The sequence below is a fragment of the Mauremys reevesii genome, linkage group 24, assembly GCF_016161935.1.
Source record: "Mauremys reevesii isolate NIE-2019 linkage group 24, ASM1616193v1, whole genome shotgun sequence".
NCBI classification, from domain to species: Eukaryota; Metazoa; Chordata; order Testudines; family Geoemydidae; genus Mauremys; species Mauremys reevesii.
Genome location: NC_052646.1, coordinates 7,005,114 through 7,030,227, shown reverse-complemented (window position 1 = coordinate 7,030,227; position 25,114 = coordinate 7,005,114). Strand labels below are relative to the sequence as shown.

Here is a 25,114-nt window from a genome sequence, read left to right as displayed (position 1 = left end):
CAGCAGGGTTAGGAAAGTAGCAGCCCTTAAACCTCTCTCCCTTCCTCCAGATTATCCAGTTTCCCAGAGCGCACCTGGTGAGATCTGGGCGAGGGGGGAGCAGGGGACACACACATTTGTGGAGTGTGTCCACCCCACCCCGCTCACCAAATCCGAAATTCCTCCCCACTCTTCATCAGACACCCAGTCTCCCCAATCTCTCTAGTTAATCTCTCTCTTTTTACGCTGGCTCGGTAGATCGCTGCATGCTGCATTGGTGACTTTCATGACGTCTCTTTTAGGAAAAGAGAGTAAATAGTCAGAAATGTCCCCCGGAATTTAATACTTTGGAGTTCTCCAGGTTACTTGGAACCAGAAAGGCTCCAGCCGGAGAGAAGGACACAGCAGCTACTGATCATAACGGAGACCCCCAAGTTACCCTCCTTGGCAACTGGAGCTTTTAAGATCCTTTGAGAAAATTGACAAGCACGAACTGATTTCTCTGGGTCCCTGTGTTTGTCGTCCGGACCCCCGTTTGCTCGCCTCTTATCATCATTATTATTATTATTTTATTTATTATTAAGATGCCTGTTTGAATACACTTAGATCAGACAACAGGATAAATCTGTTTCAATTTCCCTACGTGTGAGATCCATTCACAAAAAGGGCTAAAATACCCCCCCCCCCCATTAATCTACATACCGGGGGACTATTGGAGAATTTTTCCTTTGCCCATGTACCTATTTTTGTAATTGTTTCAGTTGAAATCATTGTGACTATAAGGAGAAGGGATTTGGTTGCAACATCTGCATTTTCCAGAACATAGCAACGGAGGGTTAAGAATATTTAGAAGCTCTTAATATTGGGCACAAAGCTTGTTATTTAAAAAAAAATCTCACGTTATTGGCTCCTTGGGCTCGTTATTGGTGGGACAGGAATGATTTTAAAACGGATACGTCCAGTTTAAACCACCTTTCAGCTCTGCTGCTAATTAATGTGTCCCCTTCTCAAGTGTGAAAGGTGATGAAATTCGCATCGCTTGGACAGTCAGACTTTTGTTTTTCACCTAACATGTAATAAAGGCAGAGAGGTGAATGTGTGTGTGTGTGATGTACATAGTTAGATTTGTATATAGTCTATACAGATTTTTATGAGTTCTGTATAAGAGAGAAATCACAACAATATGGGAACATGCTTTTGCAATTTCTGTACTATTTAGATTGTTTTTTTCTGATCGCCTACATAAGGTAGGTAAAACTAAAACATAAGAACATATACAATTGAGTGGTTTTATGTAGCTGTATAACCCAGGTGTCCACAGGTTCTCTAGGTGGGTTTGTATAGATTAATCTATATTTACATACAGACTTTATAGATTATTTGTGAGCTCATACATAAGAGAGAGACATTACCAAAAATGCAGGTATTATACAGAGGAGAGACAGAGATTTCCTGAAATCCACTAGGGACTGCACTATTGGTTCGACGTGGAAGGCGCTCAGATACCACGGTGATGGGCAGCGGTGTATAACCAGACAGATATGGTGTGTTTATTCAGGTGGATAGATATAAGATACATATAATTTTTTGGGGGGGAGGAGTATTAAATATACATGTTAACGCTGAGCCACAAAGTATTGCAACAAACTGCAAAGTCAATATAATCTAGATTCCACCCCCCCCCTCCCCGCGCCACACGCCCCTTTTCGCTCTGTCGTCCGATTTCGAAGCCGGGCCCGACCGGGTTAAATCAGGTTGGTAGCTGATTGCACATCTGTCAGATTTTAGGCTTGGTGACGTGTGAGAAGCAGGAAAGCGGAGTGTTTCCTAGTGAAATCGATGAGAGTAGCTATGGGCTGGAGTAGGGCAGTATTCTCTGGAGGGAGGGAGAGGGAGAGAGAGAGATCAGTGTGTGTGTGAGTGTGTAGCAGACACAAAGAGGATGGGACTGTTTTGAGCTGCACCTATTAAAAACAGAGAGAGAGAGAGAGAGAGAGAGAGAGAATCCTCCCCCCCCCCCCCGCCCCACCAAAACACAGACAGTAGCTAATTGCTGGAGCCTGCTGCTGCTTTGCAAGCACTTTGCTGGAGATCTCCTGGACTATCCTAAACGGACTGACTGATCAGGGAAGAGAAGACCTTTCCTCTCCAAATTCCCAGCCACAGGAGCCCCTCTGCTGAAAGCTCCGGGAAGGGGGGGATCTGAACCCCTGCTGCTGATTTTCATTTCATTATTATTGTTGTTGTTTGTTTGTTTGTTTTTATTTTTACATCCCTCCCTCCTTCCCCCCACAACAAATGCAGCAGCCGGCACTAGGTAAGCCAGGTTCTTCATGAACTTCCTCACTTTGATTGGGGTTTAAAGGGAGGGGGTGGGGGGAATCCTCCAGCCTCCCTCCTCTCCCCCCATTCCTTCCCCCCAATCCAGCCAGCATTGGGTTAGAATGGGTCTAGTTTCTGATCAGTTTGAAGGGGGCTTGTTTATGGGCTGGAGAGAAGTGATGAGCCCTTGTCTTTGTGGGGCTGCAACCAAGTCCAGTGGATGTTAGATTTCTCACACTGGAGACAAGATCTGGTCGTTGGATACATCGGGGACTTCCCGCTTTGCCCGTGCTCCCATCCCCACTGATCAAGGCAGAGAGGTTTCCTCAGACCCCCTTGAAATCCGGCAAGCCCTTCCCTACACTCAAGAAACGAGAGATTAATGAGTCTCACGGTAGATAAAGAGAGGATGCACTAGCCTGCAGCCATGAACGTCCAGCTGGGTTTGGAGAACGCCGGGGACATGTCCAGCCAGGACCAGGAGCTCATGCACAGTCACGGCAGAGCCTTACACTCTGCTCTCCACAGACCTTCTCTGGTGGCCTCGGTGCTGGACGGCAGTGAGTATCACCGAGCCGAGCACCACCTGGCTACCTCTTTGCACCCGGGGCTTGGCTTTGGTGGGGATTCGCCCACTGGGGCCGCCAACAGCTACACCACCTTGACCCCACTGCAGCCACTGCACGAGAAATTCCACCACCAGCACCATCACCACCAGTGCTTGCCAGTGGGCAACGTGATTGGGAGCTTCACCCTGATGCGGGAAGAAAGGGGCCTGGGTTCCGGCGGTAACTTTTACAGCCCTTACCACAAGGATCTTGGCATGGGGCAGAGCCTGTCGTCCCTGCCCAGCCCTAACCTGACCCCCATGCATAGCTATGGCCACTCTGCCGGACACTTGGGCAATGAGAAGATGGTGGCGGCCAATAACTTCGAAGCCCACCCTGCCATGTTTGGCAGGATCGACCAGCACTTTTCCAGGGAGCTTTCCCCCTCCCAGAACTCTACCATGGGATCCCCCAACAGCATGGGCCAGCACCCCTATGGCCACGCCAGGCCGGACATGAATTCCAGACCCAACCAGCCTATCTCCACCCAAACCACCGTCCTCTCCAGCCAGCTGGAGGAGATCAACACCAAAGAAGTGGCCCAGCGGATCATCGCTGAGCTCAAGAGATACAGCATCCCCCAGGCCATCTTTGCCGAGAGGGTGTTGTGCCGGTCTCAAGGCACCTTGTCCGACCTCCTCAGGAACCCTAAGCCGTGGAGCAAGCTTAAGTCCGGGAGGGAGACTTTCAAAAGGATGTGGCGGTGGCTGCAGGAACCGGAGTTTCAGAGAATGGCAGCTTTAAGGTTAGAAGGTAAGATATTTTTTATGAGCATGGCCGGGAACTGAGCCTGGAACAATACAGGGATATATGGCGCTGCCGCTTGATTTCGGAGAGAGAGCCAAGGTCACCAGCTCTGTGACTCTGCTAATCTCTTGGCAAACTGGAAGGCCTGAATGAAGCCGCACTGTATGAATAATTACACCCCGAGCCTTTATTGCTTGGTAATACGAATCATAGCTATTGATTAGAACTTGCGATGTACACACCCGCGCTATGGGGGGTGGGGGGGAGTGGGTTGCAAAGGAATCTCCGGATGCCTTCTCTCTCCTGCATTCCCCTGTATTGTTTCGGGGTGGTTTCAACATACGCACAAGAGGCTCCATCTTTTTTTTTTTTCCTCCACTTGCCTTCTGTCCTTTTATGCCGGTAAAGCCATTTTGTCACCTCACCCCGTAGCCTATTGCTGCTCCTCGTGCTGCCATGGTGTAGTCGAACATCTCAGCCTCCCGGTCAAGATGGAGACCTCGTTCTCAGCGGTTGTGTGCCCTATCCCGTGGCGTGGAAGCCTGAGCCAAAGCGGATGGGAGTCTCCACTGCTTTCCGTGAGCTTTGGATGGGGTCCACATGACCGTGAAGAGAGCGATGTTTCTGTGCCGATGTTGTTATTGTAGGGTTAGTGTGAGGAAGCTGTAGGGGAAAAACTCCACAGAGAGCGGATGGGAGGGGACGGCCTTTTTCACTGACCAGCCCCGCCAGGATTTTCTAAAGTGCGGGCCAGAATTTCAGCTGGTCTAAACCAGCGTGACTCCCATTGGCTTCAGTGGCGCAATCCTGATTTACGCCAGAGTCCTGGTTAGGCAAGCCCGGCTGGATCAATCTGCGGGTCCATCTAACCTAGTACCTGACTGGGGCCAGCACCAGATGCTTCAGGTGGAGGTGTAAGAAACCCTGCAGTGATGTGACAACCTGGTGTAGGAGCTTCTCCCCCACTAGTCTAGTCTAGTCCTGAAGCAGGAGACTCTTAAGCACACGCTTAACGATAATCGCGTGCTTAAGTCCCATTAAAATCAATGAAACTAATACCCTTTTGTAGGGAGGGACTTTGCCGAATTGAGGCCAGTTCAGGATTTGACCCTTATCCAAAGTGAGGCTCCTAAATCCCTATTTAGGCTCCTAAATGATTGGCCTGATTTCCCCCCCACGCCCCCCCGAGCCCTTATTGCTGGGAGCTGGTGAGTGTTTAGCGCTTCCGAAAACGAGACTGCTTATTTCGTGGCCTCGCTACGGATCTAGGAGCCTAACTTTAGTCCTTCGTTTTGAAGAATCTTGGCCCAAATCTTGGTGGCCGGTGACCCTTCGTATCATCGCTGTGGTTCAAGGAGTTTGCATGGCTGCTCGGAATGATTCCGCGTCTTTTTTTTTTTTTCCTTTCTCCTTCATGCTTGCGAGGCTCCCCCATCATCTTCAGCAGGGCTGGTGCATTTGAAAAGCAAAGGCGGGGGTGGGGGGGGCGATGCGAGGCATTGGCCGTGTTTCAGGCTCTCGGCCTGGTCCCGATCTCTCGGCGTTTCATCCCGGTGAGCCAGTTAGCGGTGGTTCTGTGCGTATGTCTATTAAATGCCATGTGACAACGGTCCTGGCCCCATCATATGACACAGCAGGGCCCTGCGATAACAGTGACTCTTTGCTCGTTAGCCGCTAATGATGCTGTCGGGAGGCTTATGGCACCACTGGGAAAAGGGATACAAAATGGGGGTGTTTGTGGCTGGTGGTAATGATATTTAGACCCCCGAGGACTCTCCCAATCCCCGAGTTTTATTGACATCTCTTAGCAGGAGAAGGAGCCGGCCTGGGCAACAGGAAACAGCAGTAAGCTCAGAGACTGAGCTATAGCATCAAATCCCCTGGTGATGGCCGTGAGCTTTAGATCCGGCGTTTAGTGATTTTCAAAGGCATCTCTCTCCCCAGTTGCACGCTGTGTTTTCCGTCCTCCGGCTCCTCTCCTTTTACCTGGATCGCGGCACGAGACGTTGACTTCGTTTATTCCTGCCAGGGCTCGTGGGAAAGCAGAGGGCTTCTCTGGGGTGTGGTTCCACTCCCTGGTTTCCCCCACAAGCACGTTTATTCCTAGGGCTGGGGACAGCGGGGGGTGGGGGGCTGCACTAGGCTTTTCCTCACCTCTGATTTCTAGCATCGACTAAGAAAGCCATTGGCGGGGGGTTCTTGTCGCAGTGCCCAGGCTCTGAGGTTAGCACCGTGAAGGCCAAGGGCCAGATCCTGTGATGCCCAAAGCATGGCAGAGGGGTGGTTGTGTTGTCCGGATCCGACTCCTGAGCCATGCAAGCCGGTGTCCCTGGAACTGTCGGAGCAGCCTCATGGCTGCTTAACATTGGGCAGCAGCGGCTGCCTTCGATTGTGTCCCCTCTGCTGTGGAAGGGTGGGCACCCTGGTATGAAGCTGTCGACGCGGGGTGGGGGGCAGAGAAGGGTACAGAAGGCCCCACTGCACACCAGCCCCCAGGTTAACCCAGCAGTGACGAATGTCTCTCAGTACCATCGGTTGTGGGCTTGTGTTGCGTGATTTGGCCTGCGGACAGCGATCCTGGTCTGCTAGGGCAGAGTTGGTGAGCACCAGGGACTTAGCTGCAGCCCTGTGTTAGCAACGCTGGTTTGGCTGGGCTAAGAGAAACGTTTGGCTTCCCACCCCGTCGGCTGGAGGGGTTGGCTTGGGGCCATAAACCTCTGAGTTTGCAATTCCTATGCTCCCTGGACTTGCAAGTTTGAATCCCAGTAGAGTCGGCTCATCTCCACCCTTCTGGGAGATATACACTGAGCTCCACGCGGCCTGTCGCCCTTTGGCTGAGCCCCGGAGAAACCCAGGTCTGTCCTGCATGGATGAGAAAACCCACCCAGATCAGGGGAGTTGCCCTCACAGATTTTAAGGCCAGAAGGGATCCGTTAGATCACCCAGTCTGACCTCCCGGAGCACAGCTGAGCTCTAGCATCTCTTCCAGGCAAGCAGCCGGTCGTGATCTGAAGATATCAAGCGATGGAGAATGCACCACTTGCCTTAGTCACCCGCACTGCCAATAATGGGAGCCTTTTTTCTAGCTTGGATTTTTCTGGCTTCAAGTTCAGGCCATTTGGTTCTCATGCTGCATTTTCCCACTAGACCAGTGGTTCTCCGCCTGGGGTGCGCATACCCCTGGGGGTAGCAGAGATCTCTCAGGGGGCACTCAGCTCATCTAGATATTTGCCTAGTTTTACAACAGGCCACATAAAAAGCACTAGCCAAGTCAGTACCAACTACATTTGACAGGGGTTTCGGCCCCCGAGCAGGAATGTCTATGCTACAATTTCTAGCCCCGTAGCGCAAGCCCGAATCAGTTGACCTGGGCTCTGAGAATCACTGTTGCGGGGTTTGGTTTGCAGCGGAGACTGACCCTGGGTCTCTCCCCATAAGGCATTTTCCCCAGGCCTCAAATCCCTGATTTTTGTGGCTCTTCTCTGTCCCTTCTCAAAGTGTTCGGCATCCTTTCTAAACGGTGGTCACCAGAACTGGCTGCAGTATTCCCAGAGCAGGGAAATCCCATCCCTACTCATTACTTCCCTGTGTTTATGGCCAAGCACGACATGAGCCCTTTTCGCCACAGCATCACACTGGGAGCTCATGTCCTAGTGTCTGTCTCCTACGATCCTTAAATCCTTTTTCAGTCGCTGCCTTCAGCTCCCCGTTCCGTAGCTCTGGCCTCATGTCTGCGAGTTCAGTTGAGCCCTCCGCCACTGTTCAGCATCCTGCAGGCTAGATGGTTGTTTCCACCCCAGAGGCGGCTGCATGCCGGTGATTTGTTATGTTGTTATTTTTAGTTACGCCCTAGCGCCTCGGAGCCGCAGTCATGGACCAGGCCTCCACGGTGCCCAGTGCTGTACAAATACGGAACAAAGTGAGGGACCCGTCCCTCAATCCAATCTTGTTTTTCCACTGAGTAAGAGCCACCCATGAGATCAGCCCTTGTGCTTTGGGCTCTGAGCTGGCCCAGAGAACGTGGGAGACAGAAAGGACCTGGGCACCTTCCTTTACTGCTGACTCTGAAGTGGTGCCCGGCATGGGGCCAGGCAGGATTGCACCCCTATTCAACAGCACATGCATCCATCTGCCTGCTGCCCACCAGCAGCTGTGCTCATGTGCCACCAGAGGACTCGCGCCCATCAATCCCGCGTGGAGCACTCGCGCCATTACTGGTGGGAAGTGAGCCGCAGGGAGGCATTCAGGGGGATCAGGAGTGGGATATGGAGGCAATCCCTATTTCAGGAGGAGGCTAGACTCCAAATCTCTGGTTGGGGGAAGCTGCAGTTCGATGGGGCAGGGGAGGGAACTCAGCATCAGGGATTTTGGCCGGGTGGGAGAGACTTTTTGCCAAGAGAAGCCAGGCTCGCCGGGGTCCATGGTGAATCTTGACTTGTGAAATGGGGCCCTCCGTGCTGCGGTATCGGGTTTTGCACAGGGATTGTCGTGCAGCGTAAATCGGAAGCTTTGCACAGATCCGATTTGCGCCGCACGCAGTGACGCATTCCCCAGAAAAACAGCCCTTGTCAGCAGGCGCTGCTCCCTGTAATAAAGTGGGGGCAGGACTCCTGGGTTCTCTCCCTCCCCCGGGCATGTGAGGCCCCCTGGGGTGGGTCCTTTCACCTCTCTGGGCTTCTGCTTCCCTCTCCTCTCCAGATGATCACTCATACGGAGGCTGATCAACGTCTGTAAAGCGCTTTAAGGCCCCGGGATGAAAATGGAGCACAGGGTTTGCACCACGGCCCTGTGGCAGGGTGAACTTCACCTTGGCGGAATAGAAATGTTTTTATTAAATTTTAAAACCAAACAAAAACTTAATGGGAAAACAGGTCGGTTCCCGCCCCCCACGCACACACTTTTTAATATAAACTTTCCAGTGTTGTGTCAGTGCAGCAGCATGGAGCCAGGGCCCGAGAGCCAGGAAATGAAACTATCCAGGAAAGCTACTTTTGCTACCCAAAGCTGAGTAAAGCGGAAATGCAGAGCATCCCTGATGAAAGTCAGTTAGGGGTGTGGGGATGTGTATTTATCTTATCTTAGGGTTTTATATGGTTGCCCGTCACCGTGACATCAGAGCACCTTCCACATAAAATCAACAGCATGCAGATATTTATACAGAAAAAGAGAGGGAGATTATTTACATCAGTGGCTCTCAAACTTTTTTTTTTTTCGTGAACCACTTGAAAATTGCAGAGGGTCTCGGCGGACCACTTAACGGTCTTTCCAAATGTTGTTTGTGCCGTTAGCTAACTATTGTAAAGTGCTTTGGATGAAAGCCCTATATAAAAAAAATAATAATAATTAACGTTTTTTGTTCTACAAATTAAAAGCACACAACTCCTATTTTAATATCAGGAGTCTTACCTTTCTAATGTGATGGAGGTGCCCTCTCTCCCCTGCTGCGGCAGCCCCCGAGCTGGGGCTGGGAAGGAGGGGGGTCTCTCCCCTGCAGCGGCAGCCACAGAGCTGGGGCTGGGAAGGAGGGGGGTTTCTCCCCTGCCGCGACAGCCACAGAGCTGAGGCTGGGAAGTAGGGGGGGGGGCGGGTGTCTCTCCCTGGTAGCCACAGCCCTGGAGCTGGGGAAAGTCGCCTCTTTCTCTGGCCACCATAGCCCTGCACGTCCCAAATTGTGCCCATCCCCTCTTCTCACCCCACTGCCCCCTCCTACGTACTTCCTATTCCCTCCCAAAGGCCACCACCTCACCTTACATGTGCGTCCTCCAGGGTCCAGGCACCTAATCAGTGGAGCCACGTCTGCGCAGCTCCACTAATTAGGTGGGTGGCCCTTCACTCTTGTGTGCGGCTGACCAGGTGCGCACCTTAGAGGGAACTATCCGTGCGCGGACCAGAGTTTGAGAACCGCTGGTTTAAATACATTTAGCTTGCGAAAGATGCAGATCGGTGCCTAGTGGGAGTTTCAGAAGTGCCCACCTGCATGTTCAGGTGCCTAAAAAGCTTTACGAATCTGTCCCCAGGACTTTTTAAAATATGACGAACGATTTTAGACACAAGCACCTGGCCCCATGGGCTCCTGAGGTCTGACTGGGGCTCCTAGGTGCTATCACAATACAAATAGTCAATAACAGGTGCCCCGGCTTTCAGATGCCCGTCTTGAGACCTGGTTTTCGGAAGGTGGGAACTCAGGCCTCTGTAAGATGTCTCGGGTTGGGCTTGCAAAATCACTAGTCCTTTTTGCAAAATTCTTGGCCTTACACGCATCACTTTTAGTACAACCAGCTGTTACCATACTATGGAATGGCAGGGAAGGTTGGTTGTTGTTGTTTTTTTTTAATTGATTTCACTTGAAATGCGTCTCTCTTTAGATTATTCCTATTGATTTAAAACTGAGTCCCTTTACAGCTATGTGGCAGATACATAGGGGCCAATCCTGCTCTCGCTGAAGTCAGTGAGCGTTGTGCTATTGACTACGATGGTGACTAGCTGTCGCAAGATCCAGCATCTTGGACTCCCGAGAGTAGCGTTGTTGAGTCTACTGCGATTACTTTCAGGGACAAAGGTTGTAGGATTCGACCTGTTGTGCTGCCAACTCTTTGCAATTTTATTGTGATGCTGTTGGGTTTCCTTAAAGCTCCAGCTCCTGGAGTCAGGTGATGTAAGAATCTTGCATTGCCGCTTACTTTTGTTATTTATTATTTCTAACCTTTGGAGTTGTTGAGAGAAGTTTGCAAATGTGATAAATGTGCTTTGGATTTACAAACAACATGCAGTTGCGACGAGGCTGTCAAAGGCTGCAAAGTTTGCAAAGGCTGTTAAAGGCTCCAAGAGGAGATGGCAAAAAAAAACAACCCAGGATTTATTCTATTTAAAATTCCATGCTTTTTGATCCAATCACGTGATTTTGGGGGGAGAGGGCGTTAACTCATGTTGTTTGATTGCTTGGGGTGGGCAATACTGACTCCCTCTAAATGTAATCGCTTTCCCGAAAATTACAACTGGACATCAGCTGAGATCTTATTAATTTAAGGGTCCAATTCTGCACCATTAAAGTCTATGTGGGTTTTGCCATTGACTCTAACGAGTGCAGGATCAAACCTTTCTAGGCTAAATTTACAACTGAACCTGTGGGACTGTCTCTGTTTCAGCCTAAAGCAGCCCCCTTTTCCAAAACTCAGGGTGATCTGACATAGGGCTCCTAGAAGGACAGTGGTTGTTAGGAAAAATACGGTAATACTTAGAGGCCACTTCTCCGCCTGAAGAATACATAATAAAAAGTCGGCCCACACTAGACCTTAATGTGCGGTTTGACCTTTTATCTCCAGCTTCCTTAGATAAATGTGCTTTGGATTTACAAACAACATGCAGTTGCGACGAGGCTGTCAAAGGGGCAGGTACCCTGGCTAGCCTGAGCCTCCAGAAACTCAGACTTGTCTGGTACCTGGGGTTTGGGACCGGACTGTCTTTTTTTGTTCCTATCTGTGTGCAGCACCTAGCACATGGGGGCTGCGGTCCAGCCAGCCAGGGTGCTGAACGGGGGTTCAGGAGGTCAGGGATCCTGCCACTGATCCTGGGTGAGTCGCTGCCCCCTCTGTGCCTCAGTTTCCCCTCCCACCCTTTGGCTTGTCTCTTTAGCTGGTAAGCGCTTTGGGGTAGGGACGCTCTCTCTCATTGTAGCAAATGGGTCCCAGTTTTGATTGGGGACTGTAGACGCTACCGTAATACATCTCTGGCTATGTCTGTCCTTTGAGCTGGGGTGTGGTTGGAGCGTACTAACAATGGAGCGTAGCCTGGCTGGGCACGGGCCAGGAGGGGCTAATGGCCCCAGTGTGATCCTGCCTGAGATAGGAGGCGATACTCGGGGCCCCTAGCCCCTCGGCTCTGTTTTTATCATGCAAGCTCGATAGCAGCCAGCATCAGTATCGAGCTGGGAGTCACGCCACCGGCTTGAAGAGTGTCTAGACCCTATGTCCTAGTTCAGCTCGCTGAGTCAACTCTCCACCCTGGGTGCCACCTCCGTTTAGTCTCCTGAGGGCAGGGATACTTCCGTCGAACTCTACTTATGGCAGGGGCGGGCAAACTTTTTGGCCCGAGGGCCACATCTGGGTATGGAAATTGTATGGTGGGCCATAATGCTCACGAAATTGGGGGTTGGGCTCGGGGGTGGGGCCAGAAATGAGGAGTTCAGGGTGCGGGAGGAGGCTCTGGGCTGGGGCAGGGGGTTAGGGTGCAGGTATGGGGGTGAGGGCTCCAGCTGGGGGTGCAGGCTCTGGGGTGCAGGGGGAGGCTGGAACCAAAGGGGTTCGGAGGGTGGGATGGGGATCAGGGCTGGGGCAGGGGGTTGGGGTGTGGGAACGGGTCAGGGGTGCAGGCTCCAAGCAGCGCTTACCTCAAGCAGCTCCCAGAAGCAGCGGCATGTCCCCCCTCCGGCTCTTACGCGGAGGCGCGGCCAGGAGGTGCTGTGCACTGCCCCATCCGCAGGCGCCGCCCCTGCAGCTCCCATTGGCCGTGGTTGCCAGCCAATGGGAGCTGTGGGAGCTGCGCGGTGCCGGGCAAGCCCCTGACCCCACTCCCCGGCAGGAGCTCAAGGGCCTGATTAAAATGTCTGAAGGGCCGGATGCATCCCCCGGGCTGTAATTTGCCGCCCCTGGGTTATGGGGATGAATGTGGGGGCAGCTGGGCAGTGTTCATGGCCCAGGCTATCCAGGAGGTCAGGGGGATGATCGGTGGGTCCCATCTGACCTTTGACGCTATAAACAATACAGACCAGGGCTGTAGCCGTATAAGTAAGAGTTGGATTTCGATTTGCTTATGGCCTTAGCCGTGTGAAAACAAATACCGCCCCAGACGTCAAACCCAGGCCAAATGGAGCCGCATGCTGGCAACTCATAATCAGTAAAACCTTTAACGCGCCAAGGTGTAATAATGGGTAGCACGTCTCATCCGTGGCTCTCCCAGGAAGGCGAGTATCGTTAGTCCTGTTTTACAGATGGGGAAACTGAGGCACAGAGCAAGGCTATGGGCAAGACAGCAGGTTAGGGATGGAACCCAGGAGTCCTGATTCCCAGGACCCTAGTTACCCCCCCCACAGCAGTTCTGTGCCATTTTTCACCTTAACTGCTTTACAGACATTAATATATCCTCTTGGCCCCTTCCAGAGCTGGGGGAAAACTCTGGGATTGGCCCAGCAGCCTTTCAATCAACCGGTGTTTCCTCCTCTAGGTGTTCAGGTCTGAGTCTCTGTGACCCGGCCATTGTCACGGGCGCAAAGCGTGATTGTCCTGACTTGGTGGTGTTCGCCCCCGCCTGGCGCTAGGGAGTTCACAAGGCGCAGGGCTCGGACGGCTGGCTGGAGAGTGTGCTGGGGGCCAGGAGAGCAACGATCCCCCTGATACGACGTAGCGAGAGGCAAACACCGGGCTAGCTCTGTAACAAATGTGCTGACGAGGCGTCAGGCCCACAAGCCGTTCCGTGCAGGAAACCCCCGCCCCAGAACCCCAATCACGTTAACCGGGCTCGGTGCGGGTGCAGGGGATCGACACACAAAGCTTAGTTCCCCGGGCCTAAGATCCCACACGGTTAAAAACCCAAGGCTGCTACTTAACAAACTGTACTTTGTGCTGCAGGGGGTCGTCAAATACTGATAATCATAGACGAGCAGGGTTGGAAGGGACCTCAGGAGGTATCTCGTCCAATCCCCTGCTCAAAGCAGGACCAAACCCAACTAAATCATCCCAGCCAGGGCTTTGTCAAGCCTGACCTTAAAAACCTCTAAGGAAGGAGATTCCACCACCTCCCTCGGGAACCCCTCCCAGTGCTTCACCGCCCTCCTAGGGAAATAGTGTTTCCTAATATCCAACCTAGACCTCCCGCTCTGCAACTGGAGACTATTGCTCCGTAGCAGGCCATTGTTACTCATATTGGACTAGAGCCTTAGAGACCCCATTGGGCGCGGACACAGAGTGAGAGGCAGTCTCTGCCCCAGAGGGCTTAGACAAGACCGACGAAAGGGGTGTGTGGGGGGGGGAGGGAAACTGAGGCACAAAGTGTGAATGTCCCACTCCCCAAGTCACTCAAACCGGCCCATGGCAGGGCAAGGAATAGACCCAGTCTAGAGTCTTATCCCTTAGCTCTGAAGGGTGAGTAAAAATGTCGTGGGTAAAGGGGTAATTATGTAATGGTGTGAATGCTCTGCTGTTACAGCTTTGCTGGGAAATGGGGAGAGGTGGCTGCTTTGCGGGGGTGTTGCATCAGGGGGTGCACAGGTCATGAAGGGCATCGACACCCCCCCACACACACACTCTCCTCCGGCTTCCCCACCAGATCCTCCTGGCCTGTGCATTTCAGTGCAGAAACCCAGGCCCCGGGGGAGTCAGGCTGGCCATTCCCACCAGCCCCGCTTCCCCCCACCTCCGCCGCAGTGAGGCGCAGCGCGTCCCCTTTGCAGAATCCGCTCCAGTACGTGAGCCACAGACAAAACACGGGGCCTGGCTGCTGCAGAGGAATCGAAGAGCGAGGCTGTGAATCGACAGCGGGGAGGGCGAGCAGCAGCAGCAGCTGCAACGGGGGCTAAACAGAACCGGCTGGAAAACAACCGAGTTGCCCCTGCTCCCATAAGAGCCAGGCTCCTGATTTGAAGGGGAGCAGCCTGGCGGATAGAGACAGGGGTCCCGCTTCTTGTGCTAATAATGCTGGTGTGGATCCACTGAGGATCCGAGCCAGAGCCCACTGAAAACCATGGAGATTTGCTCGCGTGAAACCAGGGAGAGACCAGAACTGGGCCCAGTCCGCCAGCCCCGCTCTTTGGAGCGATCTCTGGTTCGGCTGCCACCTGGAAACCACAACCAGGTGCCACTCAGGCCAGGCTTCCCCTGCCCAACACCTCTCTCCTCCCCATGCATCTCACCCCTGCCCTGGTGAAACCCCCTTCAGGGGTCCAGGTCTGAGCTCCACAGCCTGGTCGTCAGTGACCCAAAGCTGTTGCCTTCTGATGGCTGCTCTGGGTGCAGCGAGTTGTTCGTTCTCAGCCCCCGTGATCAGAGACGAAAACGTCCAGCACCATGATGACGCCCTTGGAGGGCAAAGTACCTGAACCGGCTGGATTGAAATAAAAAATTGGGGGGTGGGAATCTTCGTTGCGAGGCAACACAAAATGTCCAATGAAAGTTGAGTTTTCTGATTCAATGGAAAAAATAGTTTTCGGTTAAGAACTAATAGGATTTGGGGGGGAGGTTTTGGTATGGCCCCCTGCACCAAAAAATCCAGTGGTCGCTCAGCATTATTTTGAAGCGCAGGAATATTCCCTGCTGGAGCCCTTTGGGGCTGGAGGAGAATCTGAATTCTGCCCGACAGTCGGTCAGAAGGAATAATGTGGCATTAGGATTTGTGCTTTTCTGGGCCGCCGTCAAACCCACCCAGAGAGCAAACAGTCTAACAGCTGTCATCCTTCGCCCTACAAGCTCCTGTGATTGCAGGGTCTCGTCACACTTTCCTAGCATCGGTTAATGAAGTCATTTGCAGGAGGGGAGGGTGAGCACCCCCAGTTTACAGATGGGGAAACTCAGGCACAGAGAGGGGATTTGCTTGACGGGACACAGGAAGTCCGTGGAAGAGATGGGAAACCCACACAAGAATGGGGGATGAGACTGGGAATCCTGAGTTCTGTTCCCACGTGCGCCAGTTGCTTCTTTTCTGTGAACTCCACTGTCCCCATCCCCAAGATACTGACCCTCCTGTGCGTGGGTGGGGCCCTTTGAGAGTCTTACTGGAAAGGAGCTGCTATTTGTGGTATTATAAACACACCTCTTTCCTGGAGCTGGGAATAGACCCCAGGGTCCCATCTCCCAGTCCCCTCCTGCTCTAACCACTAGCCGCGCTCCCTAGTCTAGTGTCAAAAATTAAAATGAAACGTTCATGTTCCTAAGAGACAGAGCAATTGACTCCTCTCCTGCTTGAATTAGGAGATGCTCTGTAACCTCGACCGAACGGCTGGGGTAAAAGCTCAGGGGGTGGGGGCGACACTTGGGAGAATGAAGTCAAACAGCTGGGAATTGGCTGGGCTGAACTTTACCAGGGAGAAAATGTTCCCTGCTGTGGCGGCTGCTGCTGCTCTGTCCTCTTAGGATCCGTGCAAATTCCTGCTGGGTGAGCCATGAGCCGGACTTCGAGAGGGGAGCCGCTCTAGGTTTGATGGGCAGGTCGAGTCAGGATGCTGGCTGTGTGCAGACAGAGACGAGAGAGGGGAAGGCTGGTGGGAGGCGGGGGGTTAGGCCAGTAGCTTGTGACTTAGGAGATGTCCCAGGCGGGCTCAGTTCCTTCTGCCACAAACTTCCTGAGAGCACCTCTACGCTGCAGTGAAAAACCCGCAGCTGGCCCGGGCCTGCTGACTTGGGCTCGGGTGCAGGGGGCGTTTAATTGTTGTGCACATGTTCAGGCTCAGAGCCAGAGCGGTGGGAGGGTCCCAGACCCTGGGCTGCAGCCCTGGGCCGGACCTCTACCCTAAGGGTGCGTCTACCCTGCAAAAAAACCCATCCCCTAAAAACCATGGCAACAAGGCTCAGGACACGACTCTACAGACTTGCAATGGCCCTAAAAATAGCTGTGTGGCTGTTCCTGCTCGGGTTCTGACACCAGGTTTGGGGGTGGGGGTACCCCTGGGATGTCGACCCTGCCTTGTGAACCTGCATCTGTGGGACCCAGGCTTGTGGACTTGGTGTTTCCAAGTGTCCCCTGGGTTTATGGTTGCTGGGCCCGCATCTTGCGGCGTCCACACCGCCCTGCGCAAACCTTCTGGCTCGGGTCTGCGGCTTGAGCTGCGTCCACACTGCAAAATGACAGGGCTTGGATCGGAGTCTCAGGCTCAGACACCCTTCCAAGATGGGCCATAGGATCCGACCGGGTCCCCAGGGCTTGCTGACCCACATCAGACTGATTTGTGTGGCGATGGATACGGGGGCTGAGGCTCAAACCTGAGAGTGAACCCAGCTTTACAACACAGGGGTTCTCAAACTTTTGTACTGGTGACCCCTTTCAATAACAAGCCTCTGAGTGCGACCCCCCCTCCTTAAATACATAAAAAAGTGTTTTTAATTTATAACACCGTTATAAATGCTGGATGTTAAGCAGGGTTTGGGGTGGAGGCTGACAGCTCGTGACCCCCATGTAATGACCTCATGGAGGGGTTCCGAACCCCTGGTGTAGATGCACCTAGACTAGCTCCTGAAAGGTATTTAGGTGCCTAACTCTCTCATTGCTTTCAATGGGGAGTTACCGGCCTGCAGCCCTCTGCGGAGCAGGGCTCTAGTCTCTCTGTTCCTAGTTCCCCATCCGTACAATGCAGAGAATAGTCCTGCCCTGCCTCCCAGGGGATGGGGAGGATAAAGATGGTGAGGTGCTGTGATGGGAGCCAGATGGAGAGACGGAACCCCACTGAGTGCTCCTGGACTTAGCAGCTCCCCTTGACTCCTGTATCCAGCTGATTTGTTATTGTAGGGTCTCCTGAGGAGGCCTGCTCACATGGGGTTGTTGACGGAAGGTCAATAAGCTCTGGGAACGCTGGGGCTGCCCATGTCAGCTCTGGAGGCAGTTAACGGGGGTGGGGGGACACTATGTTTCAGTGGGGGAGGGGAGGGGCTGCAGGGGTTTACTGACTCCATGTCCACTGAGGATGCAGGTGGGGGCAATGAGTCAAATCTTCCCAGCCCGCCATCAAAGGGGCGGCTGCTCCCAGCCAGAGCAACTCTGAACGCTGGGCAAGGAGAAGCCCGCAATGGGAGAATTTCACGGAGGGAGCCAGTGTAGATCTCCGGCCTGGTGGCTTCACGCTGAGCGGGGAGCAGCTCCTGCGTCCGGGCGATCCCCAGTGCCCCATTAAAGCAAGGGAGCAGGGTATCTGGGTTCTAGTCTCTGCTCCCGGAGGGGAGTGGTGCCTAGTGGTTAGAGCAGGAGACGTGGGCTGGGGGACTCCGTCGTCTTTTCCCAGCTCCTGAGGGGAGCATGATCTAGCGTCTGGGCCTGGGATCCAGGATGCCTGGGGTTTTGATTCCTGGCCCTGAGTCTCTGCACACCCTCGGGCTGTAGCATCCCCCTCCGTTCACCCATCTCTCCTAACACCCCACAGTGGGGGGCTGGGAAAGCACGAAGTAACGCTGCAATCCCTGGGCCCATTGGTTCAGCGGGGCTGGGTACCAGATGGACGTGGCAGGGACGCAGACTGGCGAGCAGGGCAGGTGCCAGACTCCATCCATGCTGCAGAGACCCAGACTCAATCCAGGCTGCCATGGGGGAAGGGAGGAGGAGCAAATTCCTGGCTGGTTTCCAGCCCCCCCTGGGGTGCTTTATTTAAGGGAAGCCATTGATTTTTTTTCTTTCTCTCCTCCTTTCAGTCAGTCAGTCAGTGACAGTCACAAGCTAGTAGTCAATAGCCCACAATTCCCTGCGCCCGATTCCCCAGGGGGGCTTTTCTGCCAGGGAAGCATTGATTTGGATTTGCCAAAATTAGCCCCCTCTTTTTGCATCCCCCCCTTTCCCTCCCCCAGCCTGTGTTTATCGTCTATGCAAAGTGATGGCAAAATTCTCTATGGAGGCGAGTCCCTGGAAGTCATTTCTCGTGCACAGGGTGGGTCTGGGAGCGGCCTGAGAGTGGGCGTATTTACTCTCCTCTGAAAGGAGCTGCGAATAAGAACCAGGCCCAGGTGAGAGACAGTGTCAGCAGAGATTCTTCCTCTCAACCGCCTTAAAACCCAACCTGGCCATGGCAGCCTGGTAGCCATGGGGCCATGATGGAGGCCATATTGCCGGAGTCTCGGGCCAGCCAGCCTTTCTCTGGGAGGGGGGGGGGGGAATCTCCGTCCTTAGAGGTTTTTAAGGCCTCGCTTGACAAAGCCCTGGCTGGGATGATTTAGTTGGGGATTGATCCTGCTTTGAGCAGGGGGTTGGACTAGGTGACCTCCTGAGGTCCCTTCCAACCCTGATATTCTATGGTTCTATGAAAGAGATCAGGCCCTTTGGACTCAGCCAGATCTTCTCCGCGGGCCAGGGGCTGGTTTTTAGCTCGGTATGGTTGCAATGCATGGATGTAAATGTACATTTGTACATTTTAGCTCGGTACGCTTTCCTGTCCTAGCGGAGATGCTTAAAGGACCCGTTGGCTGTTTCCAATGTTTGTCCTCCTCCAGGGCTGGGGAAGCTCCCCCAGATATGGGTCTTTTAAGGCTTGGGGGCTGAATCCAGCTGGGAAAGGATTGGCCAAGGGGTTTTCGGAGAGGGGGGAGACAGGGAGAGCAGGAGAAGTGACCTTAAAGGACAGCAGGTCGCGTGGGAATGGCGGAAGCAGGTGCAAAGAAAACGGGGAGAGAGGCCACGTGGTAGGAGCATGGTCCACCCGGCCACAGGTCCCCGTAGTCCACACTGAGTGCAAGGGGCTGCCCCAGAGAGCAGAATTGGCCCTCCTGGGGGTGAAGGTTTGGGACCTGGTGTCCATTGCCCTGCCCCAAAGTGTGTGTGGGGGGGGAGGCTGACTGGGGAGCAGTGCCCCCCCCCGCACAGGTATAAATGCCCGTGAGAGGAGCAGGGCAGCCAAACTGTTTCATCCTTTCCCTGGGCACTGACTCCCCCAGCCCCTCGCCCTCCCCGGTGGGTGGGGGCCGGTGACCCACGTGCCCCTGTGTCCGGAGAGGATCCTACCAATCTGCCTGGCCTTCCCCATTGCCATGGCAACCCCTGCTGGGTGATTTATCTCGGCAGCGTGATTCACGGCCACGCTCCCTCACTGCCTGCGTTTGTCTGGGCCGTCGACAGGTCCTAACCGTTATGTCACCTGCTCCTCTCCCAGCACCTCTGTCCCGGTGCCTGGGTACAAGGACTAGAGCAGGGACGACAGGCCGGACCCCCCCCCCGGCACCAAGGGACCAGGCTGCTCTGGTCCTTTAGGCCAATTGCCGCGGTAGGGTGGCTGGAGCTGACCCAGGAGGATATGGGCACCGAAATCACTTGGGATCCCAGCCTGGAATCTTAGGGCCAAAATCCCCCTCTCGGTCACACTCCTGAAATGGGGAAGTCAGTGAAACTGAAGGAAACTGGAGGGGAGCTCAAAGCCCTGACTGAGATTGAGGCCCCGTTGTGCCAGGTCTCCCCAGATACAGAGTAACCGAGATTGGGGCCCGGTCATGCCAGGTGCTGCCCAGACACACAGTGACCGAGATCAGGGCCCCATCGTGCCAGGCGCTGCCCAGCCACGTTCCTGCCCTGAAGTCTAGACAGACAAGTGAAGGGTTATTATACTCATTTTAGTGGCTGGGGAACTGAGGCACAGACAGAAGATGTGACTCGTCCAGGGGAGCCTCCCCTCAGCTCCTGCCAGACCCAGAGGGAGTTGCAGATGCCCAACGCCTGGGAAAAATCAGGCCTTTAATTTTCTGCCAATCCAGCCGTCTTGTGAATTTCCTGCTGTGGGCACATTGTGACACTGCCAGCAGGGCTGTTATGAGAGCAGGTGGGGAATATATTGGTCGGAGAGGGGGAGCAAGCAAGGAAGGGGAGTGAGACTGGGCTTGTGATCGGCTCTTAACAAGAGCAAGACACAAAATAGAGAAGGGGGGGGAGAGAGTTTCTTTGCAAAGGGCTTTGAGATCTTCTGATGGAAGATGTCCTGAAAACAAAATCTTGTCCCCTGGGCCCTCTCTTTCTTTGAAGCCAGTGGGGCTGGTCGCCTCAGGGAGGCTGGGTTGCTTGGCTACGAGGAGACCAATCCAGACCAGGCGGACAAGTCCTGTCATCCCGGTGTTACTCATTAGAACTAGGGATTGTCACCAGGATCACCCCTGCCCATCCTGGATCCAAACTCCTCCCTGTCGAAGTCTGAGGGTGTTCAAAGCCTCTGAATTTCTGTGGCTGGCGCTCATCTTGTGTCAGACCATGGCTTGGGTGGGGTCTTTAGGTACTAAGACAGGAGACATCCCCCTCCCCCTGCCACACACACACAAAATAGCTATTCATCTATTCGGGGCCTCTTTGACTTTGCGTGATGGTGACGGTAGCGGCTGCCCGGTGCGCTAGGGCAGCTGCTTTGGCTCAAATCAGGCACCCTCCGGGCTGGATTAAGGCACCCAGAGGGGCAATGGGCCCCAGCGCCTGCCGACGCTTGAAGGAGGCGGGACGGAAGAAAAGCTTGGAAATGGGACTGATGCCTGCCTGAGTTTGTAGCCAGCCTGAAACAAGAGCTCCAGGAGGCATGAGCCGTGGGAACTGCCCCGTTCTGCTTAACTCTGGGACCCGCTGCAACCTCAGTGGGAGATTCGGGTTCTAACCAACAGAGCAGGGGCTTAATCTGAACCAGCATAGCTAGGTTTCCAGTCCCCTGCTGAAGGAGACTATACTCCTTTCAAACCTCCCCCAGGGCTGCTGAGAAAACCACTCCCCCCTGCCCCCCCACCCCGCAAGCCCAGCCCGGCAAGGGTTAACGCGAAATAGGCTGTTGTTTGCAGACGCGCTGCTTGGATCTGATCAATATTTTCTATCAGCGTGCGGCCCCAGATGAGGAGCCAGGCGGGAGCGGGGTGGGGTGGGGGCTGGTTGGGGCGGGGGCACGGAAGGAACTGGGGGGGTGGGGAGGAGGGGAAGGCAGAGCCCTCATGTTTCACAACCGTGAGACAGAGCCATAGATCATCGCTGTGCGGCGGTGTCACTGGGGAGAGACGTGTCTGTACAGCTGGCCTGGTGGGTGCACAAGGCAGGAGGCTGGGGGGGGGCAGGGGGTGTCACCTCACATGGTACGCTGCCAGGGGGCTGACAGAGGCGTGTGCAGGGCTCTGGTTGAAGGCTGGCTGCAGAACGCCGGTGTTGAAAACACCGCCCCCCCAACTCCCAAAACCCAAACACCAGCCGTTGCCACGGCCCAGCTTGCATGGGACAGCCCTCTCCCGCTGTTTCACACTAACAGGGGATTTAGGATCCTCACCAGTCCAGGGGAGCTGTGGCCAGATCCTGAGGTCTTGAAGCTTCACAAACATCAAAGCTAAGCAAGGGAAGCAGGTGAAAATCCGTGAGGCCTTCGACCAGCCTCACTTACACTGGCTAGATCAGCAGGTGCATTCTGGGAGGGTGGGCTTGGCATGCAGGGCAGCATCGCCAGCTCCCGTGCCATTTGGTGCTTAAAGTCCCAGCTCCTGGAGTCAGGTGATTCTGTCAGCTGCATCTCTAACGGGCCTTCGTCATTCTCACAGCCGCCCTGCCTCCCTCTGCAGTTCTCCCGCTGGGAACTACAGAGTCACCTTTTTATCCTCTAGCGACTGACTGAGGCCCAGACTTCCGGCACACCTGGCCACTGGGCTCTCAGTCCCGGCTAAACCAGGTCCAAGGACGGCTGAGCCCAGCTCCCAGAGCCAGCCTTGGAACAGGGTTGGTTGAGTGACCTTCAGGTTGGTCCAGTGGCTAGGGCACAGGCCTGCTCTGTGCCATTCCCTGCTCTGGTACAGTCACTTGGCCGCTCTGTGCCTCGGTTTCCCCATCTGCACAATGCGGGTGATCGCCCCGCTCTGCCTCACAGAGGGGTTGGGCGGATCAGGCCATTAATGATCATGAGGTGCTCAGATACTAGGCTAAAGAAGAGGCGCAGCAGATAAAAGGGACAGCCACCCGGTGACCCTCTGCGTCAATCAGACGTTTGCCTGACGTCCCCTGGCCTCGGTTGTACGATACGGAGTCGGAAGTGCTTAGCTGGTCTTGCTGGGTTGCAGCGTGTCTTTATTTCCCTAGGAGGGTGGTGAAGCACTGGAAGGGGTTCCTAGGGAGGTGGTGGAATCTCCTTCCTTAGAGATTTTTAAGGTCAGGCTTGACAAAGCCCTGGCTGGGATGATTTAGCTGGGGTTGGTCCTGCTTTGAGCAAGAGGTTGGACTAGATACCTCCTGAGGTCCCTTCCAACCCTGATAGTCTATGATTAGCTGGGCCCTGTCGATCCAGTAGCCTGGCCCATGAAGCACTGGACCGAGGACTCCCAAAATAGCTCTGCCTGCCTTTCAGCCGGGATCTGTGGCTGAATACAACAGCATTTAACATCTCACCCCCCAACACACACACACACACGCCAGCCTCTTGTCCATCACTGGTATCCCTTGGCCCATCCCATCCATCATCCCAAACGCGCCTCCTGAAGTGCCTGATGCAATATTAATGGCGGGCGGGCGGCTGGACGAGGCTCTAGCGAAATGAAGTGGTGGTTCTCGTGCATCGTTGGTTTCCTTAGCTGTGAACGGTTATTGACACCCTACCTGAAGCCGGGCGGAGGTTACTCACCCGGGGCGGGTGGGGAGGCTGCTACAACCTGTGTCAGGCTGCGGTTACGTGGTGCGCGGCAGGAGAGGGTGACATCCCTTTAAATGGTCGGCAAGCCCTGTGGCGACGCTCACCGGGGTCTGTGTTTTCGAAGCTAGCCGGAGTAGCAGCCTTGGGAGCTAGGACTGGCACAAGTCAATGTGATTACTTAGGGTCCAGCTGTGTCCGTGTGGTATCGGCGTAGGTTGTGTCAAGAGCAGAAGACACACCAGACTGGTGCAGGTGGCCAGACGGGCAGGGCTGGCCTAGCCTAGGGGATCGAGGGCTCTATCCGGGGCGTCTCTAGTTTTCTTTATCATGGAGTGATCTCAGCCCTGGTGAAGGATACCGCGTTGGCAACCCCGAAGCCAGAAGGCCTCCACAGAGCACGGGCGGTGGGTGGCCAAGCTTCAATGCTCTGCCCCACGGTGTGTTCATTTTACCAGCTCTTCAGCAGCTGAGCTCCTAAGCGGTGTCGGCCTGCTAGGCCTCACGTTATGACAACTCCCCTCAGGATTCCAGTCTCCGGGGGTATTTTGTCACCCTGTTAGGCCTAACGTCTCACACCAGTTCTGGTCCGGCCTCACACATCTCTGGCTCAGCAGGCATGATCCGAACTCAGTCCTTGAGTTATATCAGGAGACCTGTTTGTTTGGGCAAATTCAATCTCTGTCTGTCTCACGTCTGCCCCCTTGCCCACCCGCGGTTGTTGTTCTGGGTCATCCTGACATCTCCTGAGCTCACGCTCACTCCCTGCAGCTGAGCTGACAATTAGGGGAAACTCGCAGGCCCGGCTATGGCAACAGAGTGTGAGTTGTCGGGGCAGGGCCTGGTTCTCGCCGGGTGTCCGTGCGGCGCCCGGCACCCTGGGGACCTGACCCCAGCTGGGGGCTTGTGTGATATAAGTTTGCTCTGGTGTAAATGACTGCACAAGGTGCAGGGCAAAGGAGACTTGTCCCCGGAGGAGGGAGGAAGGAAGGAGACTGGGACATGACCTAACGCCGGGGGCGAGTCTCCTTTGCCCTGCACCTTATGCAGTCATTTACCCCAGTGCAAACTTATATCCCATATATTCCCCCATCTGCCACTGCGAGGTTCTGACCCCTTCTTCTGAAGCAGCTGGTACTGGCCCCTGTGGGAGGTAGGATAGCAGGCTGGCTGGACCTTGGTTCTGATCCAAACGAGCTGTCCCTATGAGCCCACAAGGCTGGTCTTGTGGTTAAGGAATCCTGGATCAGGGCTGGATGAAACTCCCATCCCCTGCCAGGGGATCAGGCGTCCCTTGCTGGGGCAGGCACCCTCCTCCTTCAGGGCGAACTCCCAATGCAGGTCAAGAGGAAACTTCCCGTGGGGCGGGTTAGCCCTTTGCTGCTGGGTTTCTTAGCAGCGAGGAAGCTGGACAAGCCCCTGCGCTAATCCAGCAGGGCAGGTCCCACCCCCCCCGAGCTGAGCTTGTGGCTGAGGATCGGGAGTGGGGCCGGGGGCTCCAAGCAGCATGTGGAAAGCTCCTCAGGGCTGGGGGTAGCAGGAGGATTCTAGTCTCCGGGGTTATAGGCTGGGCTGGTTCCCTGGCACTAAACCCGCCCACCCGCATGCCCTGCTCCAGCGTCTCTGGGCGGCCGCTCCGCGCCCCTCTGACCGCGTCTCCTCTTCTCTCCCTCTGCCGCAGCCTGCAAAAGGAAAGAGCAAGAGCAAAGCAAAGCCGACAGAAACCACGTCCCTAAGCGGCACCGGCTGGTCTTCACGGACATCCAGCGCCGCACGCTTCACGCCATCTTCCACGAGAACCAGCGGCCTTCCAAGGACCTGCAGGTCACCATCGCCCAGCAGCTGGGCCTGGAGCTCTCCACCGTCAGTAACTTCTTCATGAACGCCCGGCGCCGCAGCCTGGACAAGTGGCTGGAAGAGGGGCGCCCCCCCCCAGCCTCGGGCGCCCACGCCGCCTCCGCCGTCACTTGCACCAAAGCCTGAGGGGAAGCCGGGGCGCTGGACAGGGGGCACCGCGCCAGGCTGGTGTTGATTGGGTGGGGTTTGATGGGGCGGGGGGAGGAGTTTTGTTTTTAATTTCTCTTCTCCGGTGGTTTCTTTCCCTTTCCCCTACCTGAGTTTTTTTTTCTTTCAGCTGTTTCCTCAGAACCCACCTGGCCCAGAT

General features: G+C 54.7%; 1 protein-coding gene across 1 annotated transcript; it reads left to right on the top strand.

Moving 5' to 3' along the window:
- Positions 1-2,728: 2,728 nt before the first annotated feature.
- Positions 2,729-24,933, top strand: LOC120390502 (hepatocyte nuclear factor 6-like). Its single transcript, XM_039513232.1, has 2 exons — positions 2,729-3,662; positions 24,632-24,933. Exons 1-2 carry the CDS (start codon positions 2,729-2,731, stop codon positions 24,931-24,933), a joined length of 1,236 nt encoding a protein of 411 aa, XP_039369166.1.
- The last annotated feature ends 181 nt before the right edge of the window (positions 24,934-25,114 follow it).